At 37.5% G+C, this 15651-nt stretch overlaps 1 protein-coding gene across 1 annotated transcript in view; it reads left to right on the forward strand.

The window, feature by feature from the left end:
- The window catches only part of Maoa (monoamine oxidase A), a 71821-nt gene that overhangs the window by 17612 nt on the left and 38558 nt on the right, over positions 1–15651 (forward strand). The window contains exon 3 of the mRNA XM_046453860.2: positions 6784–6921. Within this exon, the coding sequence (XP_046309816.1) occupies positions 6784–6921 (138 nt within the window). The remainder of the gene's footprint in view (positions 1–6783; positions 6922–15651) is intronic.

The raw sequence follows: 15651 nt of genomic DNA on the forward strand, positions 1-15651 counted from the left end.
CTCTAATTTACTTCATGAAGTAAAGGGTCATTCTCATCAACAAGCACTCACTGAACAATGACAACCTCTGACCTCCAGTTGCTCACATTCTAGTAAAGATAACAAGTATGAACAAATAACTTCAATATAGTGCCATAATTTCAAAACTAGAGACTGAAATCATCAAGTATGAATTATCTCAGTAGGGTTATGGTTTTGCTGGACTGGAAGTAACTATACACCCCAAATGCACACATACTGTAGGTTCCTTGTTTATTTATCCAGCAGTACTCAGCTGATGGTCACAGTAAGCAGGAGCAAATGTATGTATTTTTGTGCAACTTTTCCCTTGGCTTTTTTGTTCAAGACAGGTCTGGATTATATGAGAAGGAACCACAGTTCTTGCTAAACCACTGTCCTTTTTACACCATTCTGGAAAAGTGTACACTTATATCATTTACTAAAATAGTTACTACTAGTGTGTTTGCATGTGACTAAATCTGTGGGAGCTGATGAAAGTACACAGAGGGGTATGCAGGGTGGGAAGAAATAGGGCCAAAGATGGATGTTTGGTGAGCTTGTAGGTTAAAGGGGGGCGGGTGGGCAGATACAGAAGGAACCAGAGAGAAGCTGTAGAGGCAGAGGAGGTTAGAGCAGTGCTATGCCAGTCAGTGGAGGAAAGAGAAAGGGATGCTCAACAGACTCAGATGGTAAAGAATGAAGGCAGTAAAGAGGCCCTTGAATTTGGCAATTAGAAAGTCATTAATGAGACCCTTTGCTAGAACAAATAAATAAGAACTGTAAAGACTTAAGTGAGAAAAAAAAAGACTTAAGTGAGGATTGGCAAAAAGGGAAAAAATACAGACTTGTTGAATTGACTGGAAATAGAGAATGCATATATCTAACTAGAAGATGTTTCAGTTAGATAATAGAATGGCCTAGGCAATGATAATAGCAGTGAATTAAGCCAAGCAAATATTCAATAATTTCACAGAAGTCTGGTGGTACATAGTCCTAGTTGGGATAGGGGTTCAGCTTTATCTTCAAGGCTTTAATCTATTGCTGTCCTTCTGCTCTGTCATTCTTTGCATGTTGATTTATATTGCCTTCTGGTAACAAGGTAGATGCTGACATCTAAGCATCAAGTCCTCATTCAAGGTAGGAAAGAGAGTGATCTTTACTGGAAGACTCAGGTAGACATTTGCTTCAGTTTCATTGGGCAGAGTTAGGTCACCTGGCTCCCTTCAGCTGTAAGAAAGACTGATATCTAACATTTCCAGACTACAGAGTGTAATCAGGCAAGAGAAAGTATTGCAATTGCCAACTGATGACATTTGAACTCTGAACTCTTTCAGTCACACCATGCCATGCCCTTTCTATCATTTGGGTATGTTACCTCACATTCTAGTGAAGACAGCAAGTATGAACAAATAACTTCAATACAGTGTCATAATTTTGAAACTATAGATGAGATCATCAAGTATGTAGTGTCTTGGCTAGGGTTATAGTTTTTCTGGACTGGAAGTGACTCTACACCCCAAACATACACACATATGCACATGCACACACATTCATATGATATTTGCTAGATATGTGAAGATATATCTGAGGCCTTTTCCTACTTGATTAATTCTAATAGTGTTTCACAGCCTTGCTTTTTCCAAGTGGGGTCTGTGGACCTGCAGCCTTGAAATCATCTGGGAACTTGATAAAAATGCAGAATTTTAGGCCATGTTCCAGACCTGCTGAATCTGAATCTGCATTTTGACAAGCTCACTAGGAGAGACTACAAGAAGCACGGCTCTCTGGTATATACACACTTGCTTGCTTTCATTTAATGTTAATCCAGATTAAGTTTATTTGGAGAATTTCTGAGTACTCCTTTGGATGCAGTCTGCCATGGGTCTGGGAGTGAGGAAACTGGGATTCTATCCACTGTACTGGCCTGACATGGTGTCTTGGGTAAGTCCTGTTAGCACTTCACATCCCAGTTTTCTCATCTGAGTGATATGATACAATCTGAATGTCCTCCAGGAAGCTCCCTTCATCTTCAGATTCTAAACAGTGTATGGTAATGTAAAAAAAAATGGTTGCATATTCTGTCTTACGTTCTTGGTAGATATGATTCTTCTGTCATTTTTTCTGAAAAATATTCCTTCATTTTGTAGGTAGTTATTAAGTTGTGCCTTATCCTTGGTTTTCTTATCTCTGAAACCTCTTGCTTATTAAATAGGAGCATCAGTCATGTTGCAGATTTTCAGTTAAGAACAAGTTTCTTTGCATAAGGGAAATGAGAAATACAACATGCTTATCCCAATCTATGTTATTGGCCTAAGCTGCTTGGCCGTGCTGCATCATTTATATATGTCAGCACCAGACAGAACTATTACTGCATATTCATGATATCATGTACCTCTTAGGTATATGAGAAAGGAATCTCAGAAATGCCTGACGTTACCACTTAGCATTAATATTTCATATGGAAGAAACAGAAGGCTTTTAAAAAGGACAAAATGGTATTTAATAAGAAACTGAATCAAATATTGTTAAAATTGTTTCTAGTAGCATTATCAATTAGGATAATTTTGGCAGAAGATGTCATAAAAACTACTTTACATCTTTAAGTACTGAAATGTCAAAGATGGTATTTTCACCTGACAACTATTTGTATGGATTTTCAACTAGTTCAGAACATCCCAATTTTTTTAAATATGATCCCTCCATGATTTTTCAGAGTCAAATTAATAAAGTTGAAATGCCCGCAGGGCCACCAAAAGGTTGGTGTCTTTGATTGCTAATACAGTTGCATCTCAGTGGCCTCCTTAAAGGCTGAGTAATAAGATCTAAATAAGGACCCTAAAGACTAAGGTGCAACATAGCAGAAAACCATATTTCATTTCTAGTGTCTTCATGCTGAATCCAGAGTATCATATATAGAATGTTTTTGCTTTTTTTTTTAAAGAGAGAGAGAGAGAGAGAATGAGAATGAGAATTTCAATATTTATTTTTTAGTTTTTTCGGTGGACACAACATCTTTGTTTGTATGTGGTGCTGAGGATCGAACCCGGGCCGCACACATGCCAGGGGAGCGCGCTACCGCTTGAGCCACATCCCCAGCCCAAATGTTTTTGCTTTGTAAAAAGCATTCTGTAAAATGCCTCACTCTTTTTACTACTTCACTTAGGATTATTCACTTTAAAGAGATTGTCAGTGTTCTAAAGACATTTGAAAACTCTCAAGGGTCCTCTTGCTGTCTTTGTTAAATCCTAGAAATTTACTGGAGTACTTGTTCTCCAATCTTAAAATGGAAATTGGAGTCTAGAGAAGTTTGGAGGACAGTACTCATGGTTAGTAAAAGAGAACATAAGGATTAGGATGGACAGATTAAAGAAACATTTTATTTCTGCTATTGTGGCAGCAAGGTAACCCTGAATAACTCCCCCTATTGAAATAAGAAAAATGTTGAATAAAATACACTGTACAGATCTGACAGGGAAGTTAGACAATTGTAGATCCTCCTCGATATTGAATTGGCATCTCAAATTCAACCATCCCAAACTAAACTTCTTATGTTTCTCACTGAGACTGTTATTCCAGCATCTTTCCCCAAATAAGATGGCAACTCTGAAAATACTTGGGGTAATGCTTAACACTGCCAGACCTACTGTATTTTTCCAGGAAATTATTTTGGCATTGCTTTAAAAACATATTGAGAATTCAATACTTCCCCCCCAGACTTTCATTGCTACCTCCTTGCGGGAGCTACCATCATCTTTAGGGTAGATGACTGCAGTAGTAGCCTTCTAACTGATTTCCCTGTTGTCACTCTTGCTCCCAATAATCAATTCTTAGTGCAGCAGCAAGTCTTTAAAATCTAAATCAGACATTAGCATTTTTCTCCTCAAAACCTTCCAAAGGCTCTCCTGTCACTTAGAGCAAAAACCAGTGTGCATACAATGTCCTGGCCTGTTTCCCAATAAACTCTCTAACCTTATCTCCAGTTCTCTTTTCCTTGCTTACTCTATTCTAGCTACATTGGCCCTCTTGGTATTTCTTAAACATACCAGGTATGCTTTTGCCTTACAATCTTCGCACTGGCTCTTCCTTCTGCCAGCAGTACTCTTTTTCTGGAAATAACAGATTGGGTAAATTATACCAAAGCACAATGAGACTAGACAGATTTCACCACGCACATATGTGTGCATGTGTACACACTCATATATCTTCAGAGCATTAGAGAGCCAAAGAGCTAAGAATGTAGTGAAGAATTATGGGGCCAGTATCCAAAAAGGATTGACCTACCTTTTCCTGGGTATTAGGGAGAGTTGTTGGCTACTGAAAATATTGCTGGGAGACTGAGCAGTTCTTTTGATAGTTTTTTGAAGCTAGGATAATATAATGTCAATTCCAGAGCCCAACAAAGTATGTGTGTATATGGGGAAGGTTTTGGTCAACTCCTTGCTTTGGGTTGGGCTAATCTTAGGACTAATGGTGAACTGCAAGAGTACTAGGCCACATGTGCATTTCAGCCCAGCTTTTTTTTTTACTTATTTATAAACAATTTATTGGGGATAGAAATATTCAAGTGTTTGGGAATGTTTGTTTTGGTCAAATAAATGAAAACTTAAAGTACCATTTAAGTGTTTATAGGAATTTGCCTTTGATCAAACATTAAATAAAATATGATTTGAAAGCTAAACTTAAAAACTTAGAAAAGAACTAGGATTTAGTGTTTGTAACTTTGAAAAATTGAGTAAATTTTAAAAAATTGAGTTTTAAATCCAAAGTAATTTCTGAGTAATTGTTTCTATAGACGATAAATGTCACCCTCATGGGCATCAAAAAACTCACAGGGAATGTCCACCCAAGTCACTTGGCCTTTTCAAGTACTAGACAACAGCAATAGCTAAAGGATTCCCCACACAGGCCAAATCAGCCACAAACATGTTTTTGTTGGGCCAATAGATGTTTCTGAAGATTTTTAAAAATTAATTAACAGCATTAAAGATCAGAAACTTTCATCTGAAGAGATTTCTGACTTCTCTGGAAAACCAGAAGATCTGGCAACAATGAATCACATTTCCCACATGGAGCTGAGTAGCAACTGTCCCTCTGTTCATGTTCTTTCCAGTTAGTCACTGTCTCCACTCATTATTGGACCTTACACCTGTCTGGCCCACATAGATGTTTGAGTATATAACCTCTTCATTTCAAGGTTCTTTGGGGTTCCTAACAGCTGGTACTGTGTAGCCTAGGATAAGTACCCCAAAAAAGGGCAGACCCTGCCCTCTTCTCTGCTCTTACCATCCCCACTCCAGCTGGGCTGCCTTCCCATCCAACCTGCCTTGAGGACTGATTCCAGTCCTTATAGAAAACATGTAAGAAGTTCCAAGGCTGGACTTAATGTTTGCTGCTCTTGTCTTACCAGACACTTTACCTAAGCCATGTGAACTTCCTGATCAGTTCCTGTGAGCTTGATCACTTGCTTAGTTTGATGACTGCCTGACTTTGGTCTATGAGGGGTCCCAAACTCAATATTTTTAAATATATTTTTTTTATTTATACATGAACACAATATCTTTATTTTGTTTATTTTTATGTGGTGCTTGAGAATTGAACCCAGTGCCTCACATGTGCCAGGCAAGTGCTCTACCACTGAGCCGCAACCCCAGCCCCTCAAACTCAATTTATAAAGCTCCCAAATCTGATCATTCTGTCATCCCAGCTTTTTAAAAATCACTTCAGCACTGAAGAGGAATAAAGTTATTTTTTATTATGGTTAGTATCTCAGACACTGGGTAGAAACAAACATAAATTCTCTCTGAGAAAGATATCTCCAAGGATTCAAATTATTTCTGCATGTTTTTCAAGTATATGGAGCGCTACACAATAAAAATGTAATCAGGTAAGCAAGAAAAAAAAGCAGCATTCACACATAAGAACTGGTATAAACAACAAAATAGAAATTGAATAGAGCCATAAGAGGTTATTACAAAAACATGGAGAAGACTGGGGTTGTGGCTCAGGGGTAGAGCACTTACTTGCATGTGTGAGGCACTGGGTTTGATCCTTAGCACAACATAAAAATAAATAAATAAAATAAAGGTATTGTGTCCATCTCTAAAAAATATTTTAAAAAAAATATGGAGGAATTATAGTTCACCAAGATTTAATTCATTGATCAAATCATCGGGAAATATGTTAATAAGTAAAAGAAAGTAGAGAAATGCAGTTAGGAGGGAGGGGGAAGGAAAACAATTTCAGTTTGAGAGCTTGCATATTTATAAATAATTTAGTAGATATATGAATATTTTTATGGTTTTTAATATTCATTTCCCATGATGCATTCTTCTCTGGAAGTGTTTTCAAATATCAAGAGCTCATCAATGTAAGCTGATTTAAGATTTTTTTTTCCTGATAGAAATAAGGGAATTAGCTCTAATAAGTCTCTGGGTGGCTCCTCCAGCAATAACTCCAGAGAAAAGCATACATAATAACTTGAATGTGTTGCAGAGGATCTAGACTGGTAGGATTTACTACAGAGTTCTTTATTCCTTATGTGTTATATTGCTGATCAGCCACACCAATAGCTCTGCAAATGAAGGTGCTTAGTGAAGTGTCAGACAGTGTTATGCCCCAATTCTTGAGAGGAAGAAAAATGATTGCCATTCTCAGTTGTACTTTATAAGGGGAGATGTAAAGCACAGTTAATTTTGCAAAATAAATGGAGTTATTTTTTATGAGACATAAAGACTTATTTCCAAGTCTTAACTAAAGCCTTCTGACCACTTTTTCTTTCTGCAGAATGAGCATGTTAATTGGGTAGATGTTGGTGGAGCCTATGTGGGACCAACCCAGAACAGAATCTTACGTTTGTCTAAGGAGCTGGGCCTACAGACTTACAAGGTGAACATCAATGAGCGTCTTGTTCAGTATGTCAAGGTAAGTCTGAGTTTTTATCCAGGTGACCAATGGGGGAGCATTTTATTTAAGAAAATATTTTGTTTGTATGTTTGTTGGTATTTGTCTCAAAGCAATCATAAAAATTAGGCTCTTTTCCTTTTTTCATTTAAAAAAGTTGCTAAGGACTCCTGGAAGCACTGTGGGAAATCACGTCTCACCTTGGTCCTCTTCCCTGTTGCCCACTATGGCTCTCATAAGTTGTACCTCCATTCCCCTTCCTAATATATTTGCAGAGCCCTGGGGTTAGGGGTGCTTGCAACAGATATGGTTACATGCATACACCACACACACACACACACACACACACACACACACACACACACACTACCCCAGCCCCAGTCAACTCCTGAATCATTTAGGAGCCATCTCTAAGATCCCAAGGAACTCAATAGTTGGAGATTACTTCTTTAGTCTTTGAACTGGTTCTTCCTCCAGTTCAAAGTGTTAGCTAGATGTTTGTTTGAGCACTTGATCATTTCCTTTGTACTTGGCTCTGACTCAGGAAGTCTAGCTCCCGAAGTCTAGTGCATTTTCCTACTGTTTATACAAGAGTTTGTTTAAACTTGAGCTGTTCATATCCACCTAAGAAACATCAGCTGTTGCCACTGTTATTCTTTCTCATTGAAGCAAACATGGAATGACTAGAGTCTGGAAATATGCCTTGAGAAATTAAGTTTCCCATCTGACATTGCAGCTCACTTCTTGGAATTTGCAGCACAAGGGCAGGGGTTATTTACTCATTCTAATGGCAGGATTCCCATGCCAGTAACCACATCACTTATCAGCAGACACATCTCCCCCTGACTCCACTGCAGGCAGTCACTGTGGGTCTGGAGGCTACAGCGCTTAGGGAGCGTACTGGGAATTAAGGAAACTTGTGGTATATGCATACCAAAACTTGGGCATCATTATGCCCAAGCATGAAATTAGGAATCATGGCAAACTATGATAGTCATGTTGTTTGCAATGCATGGGAGAATCTGGCAACAAATGCAAAACAACAACAACAACAACAAAAACAGTAGCTTTTAGAAAAGTTGTGGGTGCAGAGATTAAGGGAGGAATAAAGTATTAAAAAATAATAAAAAGTGGCAGTTTGGGCTATATCTCAGTGGTAGAACACTTGCCTAGCATGCATGAGGCCCTGGATTTAATCCTCAATAGGCATAAAAAATGTATGCAAAGTGCTTAACAGTGTTGGCTTTACTAGGGCACCATCAGAAAGGAGAATACCTTTTGCTTCCCCATTTTATCTTTCCTGCTTACTGTGGAGTTTCCTTAAGTTAGTAAGAAATAACAATAGTAAGAATAATAGCGCGGGCTGGGGATGTGGCTCAAGTGGTAGTGCGCTTGCCTGGCATGCGTGCGGCCTCAGCACCACATACAAACAGAGATGTTGTGTCTGCCGAAAACTAAAAAATAAATGTTAAAATTATCTCTCTCTCTCTCTCACTCTCTCGCTCTCTAAAAAAAAAAGAATAATAGCGCCAAGTACAGTGGTGCACACCTGTCATTCCAGTGGCTCGGGAGCCTGAGATGGGAGGATTGCGAGTTCAAAGCCTCAGCAAAAGTGAGGCCCTAAGCAACTCAGTGAGACTCTGCCTCTAAATAAAATACAAAAATGGAGCTCTGGATGTGGTTCAGTAGTCAAGTGCCCCTGAGTTCAATCCCTAGTACCCTCCCCCAAAAAAGAATGATAGCAGCTAAAAAGAATAATAGTCATTGAGCTTTTTTACATTCTTGCATTTAATGTGAGGAGGGAAGCCTAACCCTTTGCAATCAACTACAAATTAAACAGTCATGGAAATTCACTCTCAACTCCAACTGGGAAGCAAATGAGTGTGATGATTACTTGCCATCTAAGCAGATTCACGCTTATTATCTATTTATCCCTAAGATTCAGGCATTGAGAGATTTTTTATTTTACTTGGAATAAAATAAAACAAACAACTAAGTACTTTTTATGCATGAACTAATTAAAATCTTACATCTACCCCACTGGGCTGCATAATTATCCTCATTTTACAGATGAGAAAACTGATGTTCAAAGAGGTAAAGTGATGTCAAGGTTAAAAACCTAGTAGCATTCTATTAATCCTTGAATGCATATATGGTCTCAGAATTGAAACTAAGGGTTCTGAACAGAAGCAGGGTGGGCCTCCAATGTTTGTTTAACCAAACACATATCTATTGTAAGGTATCTCACCACCAATTTCACTGAAACTTGACTTATATGATGAGCAGATGCTGTTACTGAAAGACCACTCTTCTTTTACTTCCTTACTCTTCTTCCAGTCTCATGTTCCTTTATGTACATTTTGAAAACTGGGGAAAAACTGGAAATTTGTAGGTGTGTCCTCAAACTAAGTACCTACTAGTCTCCCAGCTATACCCACTCTAAAACATGATGGTAAGGTGTGATTTTAAAATGGCTCCCACAACCAGCTTTGGTTATTCAACTCCTCATTATTCTTGATGGAGGCAAGGTGGAATTAGAATGAGATAGTACTATTTCAGAATTTTGACTGTCGAAGGTTATCAATAGATGATAGCATGCTGTCCAACCTTCCTGACAGAACCTGTGAGTTAAGTGTTATTAGTTAAATATCAGGCTTTCCAATGACTACAATTTTTCTGGGCTTCATAGGGAACCCTGGTTTCAAGAAATCCAGGTATGATCATTTTACATTTTGAGAGGCTTTGCTTCAAGCTTTACTAGAGGATGAACTATCTTAAAGAAATGCTGTTTGCTATATCATATGCCTAATTTAAGGAAAGAGAGATGTTAGGATAGTATCTATGGTCGCTTTCTTTGTTGCTGCTGTTGAGTCCTTCTCTAAATTTAAGTCTATGCCATCCTTGATAGTCCTACTTCTAAGAAAAAGCACAGCTTCACCTTTCTAGAGGTGGGAGCTACTCAACTCCTACCATATTTTTATTTCACAAAAACACAAGTATGGCTGTCACATATATAACATACTAGAAAAAGGAATCTTGTTGTGGCTTTGAATTTGGTAGCCTGAAGATGCTTTCAAGAATGTAATTATTTTTAAAAGAATGTAATTGATAACCTTTGGATTATTGCCATTGCATGGCCATGGACATTAACATAGTAATGTGTAATATTAGGTAATATTAGGTCACAATTATTGAACATGCAGAATCTGATAGGTTTGGCACTAAGACTTGTGCTTCAGCTGCACTTTAGACAGCAAATATCTTGTTTAAATCTACACTGCAGTAGTCAATTCCTCAAAGTCAGCCTTGTTCCCATAGTAATGATAAGGATGGTTCTTCTTTACTGAGCCCCGTATCACAGAAAAGGTATGAAGGCAAGATATTTAGTTCAATATTGTAGATAAGATTGTTAATAACTCCACTTATTTAAAACTGTAAAACATCACAACTATCAGTTCTCTCCACTTCTAGGGGAGAAATTGATTTTCTAGCATGATAGGATATTGGGTTAGTAATACAAATTGTCTTATGATACTCTATAAGCCTTGTGACAACCCTGGCTTCTGTAATCTAATACAGTGTATTCTTTTCTATAAATAACAAAGAAATTACTATAGTGAACAGGTTTTATGAATGTTATAAATTGCATATGGCTTTATTTGAAAGATTATATCTACCAGTGAAGTTAATATAAATTAATTGTGTTGTCTTTAACCCAAAAGGTGGATTTTAAATGGCATCAGTTAAATATATTTAACACATTTTCTTTCATTTCTTTTCTTTTGGATAGTAAGAGAAGCAGCTATCCCTGAATGCCTATTGGATCGATTCATTACTTGCATCAGTAAATAAGATGCTCCCTCATTAAGTTTGTTTATTAGCGAGTTTTTTTTATTGGTTGTTCAAAACATTACAAAGCTCTTGACATATCATATTTCATACATTAGATTCAAGTTGGTTATGAACTCCCAATTTTACCCCAAATACAGATTGCAGAATCACATCAGTTACACATCTATTAGCGAGTTTTGTTAAGTTGGGGTGACCTTATATTAAATTTTGCAGGCAAGGTCTTATAAAAGAAAGAGGAAATGCCCAGTTTCTTTTTTTGCTTTCTTTGGATTTCTCTAGATCACAATTGCAGGTAGAGTGAATGGTGTGGAATGGGAGAAGCCAGCCAGAGATGGAGCAAGGCATTTTTGCCAGAGCTTATTTGCAGGAAAAATTGACATATTTCTGCATTCTTGCTTTCTCCCTGCTTTTCCCATCCTCTCTAAATAAAACTAGAGACTCTAAACATGTACCACACATTTGTTTTTGAGTGGCATGATAAAGATGTATTTAAAACAACAAAGGCTTTCCTGATAATAATAGCTCAGCAAGCAATTTTTCCTAGTATTGGTTCTATTCTGCCTGCAGCCATTTACTTCTGGTTTCTATGCCTATGACTAAAGTCAAAAGCTCTTCAGACAATGTGTGTCCTGGAATACTAAATAAATTTTCTTGGTTGCTAAGAGATGAACTTAGTTTTAACAAGTAAGTTGTGTTTTGTGTTAATTTGTTTTAATGCTTATTATATACTTGTGTTTTGGACCTCTTTCTTAAGACTGTTTCCTTTGAATAAGGGACATTTAATTTTAAGTTTCTTTTAGCACCTTTTCTATGTTAACTCATGGAAGGTATTTGTTTTGTCTTCAAATGAAGTTATATTTTTCACTTTCAGCACCTTTTGGAAAGAAATTTAAGAAGCTGAATATGTTAAGCCCTTATAGGGATATTGCTTGTCCTATCACTACGTTCAAATACTTGAATTCGTGATACATACTAATAATGCCTTCCATCTGCACTTTACATAGAGATTTTTTAAAAATATTTATTTTTAGTTGTAGTTGGATGCAATACCTCTATTTTATTCATTTTTATGTGGTACTGAGGATTGAACCCAGGGCCTTGCACATGCTAGGCGAGCACTCTACTGCTGAGCCCCAACCCCAGCCCTACATATAGATGTTTTATGTCATTTGAATTTCCCAATTATAAGTAAGTTTTTAAAAAGAGAAGCTATAAACATTTACATATTTTCAGTTTTATCTATCAAATCAAATATAAATATGTATGGATAAAGAAAATGTGGTATATATACACAATGGAGTTTTATTAATTATAAAAAAATGAAATTATAGTATTTGCAGGATGGAACTAGAGACCATCATGTTCAGTGAAATAAATTAAACTCAGAAGGCTAAGGGTCATGTGTTTTCTCTCATATCGGGAAGCTAGAGAGGAAAAAGGAAAACAAAGAGGGGGGTGGGTCTCCTAAAAATCAAAGGGAGATCAGTAGAGGAAAGGGACCAAGGGGTGGGAAGTGGGGAGGAGGTGGGGGAGTGTTGGGGAATGATATGGACTAAATTATATTTTTACATTGTGTACATGTATGAATATGTAACAACAAATCCCATCAATATGCACAACTATAATGTACCAATAAAATGTGGAAAAATGATATATGGAGGTAGCTTATTAAAAATAGTGTTTGGTAATCTCCACCACCCCCCTTTAGAAAATACCTAATTTGCTGCTTGTGTGTTAACCAGAGATCTTAATGAGAATTGCTCTTATAAACTTACACTAGGGCTGGAGGTAGCTCAGTGGTAGAGCTCTGGACTAGCATGCATGAGGCCCTGGGTTTGTTCTCCAGCACAGCAAAGAAATGAGAGGAAATGGCTATACTTTTAAGGGATAAATCTATTTGGTTTCTAGAATATGAAGTTTCTACTCAGCAGAAGCAATAGCCCAATATAGTGAAACAAGGTTAATTGTTAGATATTTTTTCTTCCATTCATTTTTTCCCACAAGAAATTAATTAAAAAATAACTATGGGTAAATGGCAGAAAGATCCATAGAGGGGGAGGGAGTGGGAAAATGGAAGAGGAAGGAGAGGTACTGGGGTTTAAATTAGAATAAGACATATCCTATGTTTGTATACTTATATCAAAATGGATTCTACTGTCATGTATAACTAAAAAGAATCAATAAAATAAAAATGAGGCAAAATACAATACATTAAACTTACCATCTTCATCATTTTAGGTGTATAGTTTAGTAGCATTAAATGCATTCACATTGTTGTACAACTATTATCACTGCCATTTATCCACAGAACTTTTTTTTTTTTCAGTGCTGGGTATAGAACTCAGGGCCTTGCATATGTTAGGCAAGTACTCTACCACTGGGCTACATCCTAGCCCCCACAGAACCCTTTTATTTTTTCTTCCATTTATTTAATTTTTTTAGATGGATTTTGTTGTAGCTGAGGCTGTCCTCAAATTTGGGATCCTCCTGTCTCAGCCTCTCAAATAATTGGGATTATAGGCATGTACCACCATGCCTAACTTCCTTCCCTTTTTTTCTCTTTTTTTTTTGTTCAGTACTGAATTATTCCAGGGGCACTCTAAAACTGATCTACATCCCCAGCCCTTTTTATTTTTATTTTTGAAATTTTGAGACACAGGGTCTTGCTAACATTGCCCGGTTGGCCTTTAACTTGTGATGCTCCTGCCTCAGCCTCCTGATCACCTGGGATTAGAGGCATGCACCACAGAACCCAACTCTTACATTCATTTTAATAGGGGCTAATTCACTATAGATATTTTGTCTAACCATTCATTGAGAACTGGTCCTAGAGTCACCCTCCTGCCTTGGCCTGACCTCCTCTAACAGAAAATGGTGTAGATCAGATACAAAGAATTTCTCTCATACTCAGTCTGCAGTATTTTGCAGTCACCTCCTCTTTTAGGTAAATGCCCAAAAGAACTTTATAAATGGAATGAAATTTATAAGTAAACAGTTTCCCCAGGAGAAATTGTTCTCATCTCCATGATAAAACCTAACTCCTAGAGATTCTGACCTCTCAGGTTAGAATGTAGGTTACCCATTGGAAATCAAAATCTCTTCCTTCCCTATCCCTTTTTGCTTTTTCATTCCTAATTCCCCCTCTGCAACCTTTATCCCTTCCCCACAGCACATATGCACTGCCCCACCCACAAAGCTCAATCATGGATCCTGAATTTCAAACAATTGCAGTTACCTTCTAAAAGGTAAAACCTTAAAAACCCTCCAACGTCCTAGGAATTTCATATCTGGTCCATTATGAGCACTTCCTGAAGAAGGAAAGCTCAGTTGTTCCATGAGCCCACATTTACCCAGACAGAAAATCTTTTTTGTTGTTGCACATCCTTACACCCAATAGGACTGATGGCTGCCATGTAGCTCTCTGTCTCAGGTGTGGACTCAAAGGTTTTTCACTTCTGAGTTGAATTCAAAGAATAAATATCTTTTGAAGACCAATGGGTCTCATAGTTTTAGTAAGTGACAGTTATTCCTACTTTAGAGATGAGAGAAATTTGTAAGAATGATTGTTTGCCTCAAGGTCCTAACAGAAATGAGAGAGAAAGGCAGAGGTGAAAGCTTAGTCAATCACGAACCTCCGCAAACCCAGAACTTAAAACTGAAAAGAGACAATCATGATAGTAATGTGGATATTTGATATTCAAGCAGCCTGGTACTGTTTTCATTTTATTTTTTTGCTTTGTGTTTGGGTTTCATGCAATCAGAAGAAAATTCTCAATGACGTCACAGAAACTTTGAATGTTAATTACCATTGAGTGTTATGGACAGTTTGATCCTGAAGGCTAAAGAAGTGAGTTTTTTTCATTTCATAGAAGACTAAAATGTCATGTCAAGTTTTTCAAACAAAGGGAATGATTACTGAACTCATCCATTTCCTTTCATTCCCATTGCACTCCTGTAATTTTTCAGACTGAAATGATACCTGGTGAACTGCAAGCTGATATTTAATGTTGTGTGTTTGCCAAGGTACCTAGTGGCCTCATTTCTACAGCCATATCCAAGAGATAAATGTTTCTGAAAAACATCAGCTTCAGAGACAATGGGAGGAAATCTCTCTGGCTCACATTTGCTGACCTGTCACAGGTGGTAAAAGTAGAGCATGGATACAGTTGTTAATCCACATGATTATTTGAACACCCACCACTGGAATAGTCCTGAATATCAACAAATTCACCCAATATTTAGATTTTAAAAAATACTTCCCTGAAAGTCAGATGTCAGGAAGACTTACTGAGAGTCTAATGGCTCCTGGCCCTACTCCATGCTATCATCTTGTCTCTGCTCTCATGATCCTGGAGCCATCATTGAAGTGACTTCATCCAGTAGAAGGACAAGGCTACAATATCCACCCCATCTGTATGATACATAACATGGACGCCCTCAGTTAACATCCTAGCTAGAAGCTCTGCTTTGCTTTGTGTCCTTTTCACTTTCTGTGACATAATTTCTCACTGCACTCTCTGGTAACAAAGAGGGAAGGGCTCAGCACACAAACTTAACACAGAGCCTGTGGTGCATTTGCAGTTTTAGCTAGATGTGCAAGGAATTTCATCTCTCCTATTTGACTCAGTGTTATGGGATGATATAGTCTTTTGGTCAGAATGGATACAAATGAGAATGTCCTCCCATGGGTAGCACATGGAAAATAAGTATTCTGGTTATCAAAGCTCCTCTTTCATCCCATGTTTCTCTGTGTTATATTTTGGGCTCCTGGCAGGGCCTGTCAGAATGTGAAAAAAAAATGCCTAGGGAAATATTTCCTGAGTGTTCTCTAAACAACATCAATCTCAAAAATGTTTTGAAGTAGAGAGGGTCTGGTGGTCAGATAAATTTTGGAAGTAT

This window comes from Marmota monax, unplaced genomic scaffold (assembly GCF_021218885.2).
Source record: "Marmota monax isolate L192 unplaced genomic scaffold, Marmota_monax_Labrador192_F-V1.1 WCK01_AAM20220418_F8-fsc00182, whole genome shotgun sequence".
Lineage (NCBI taxonomy): Eukaryota > Metazoa > Chordata > Mammalia > Rodentia > Sciuridae > Marmota > Marmota monax.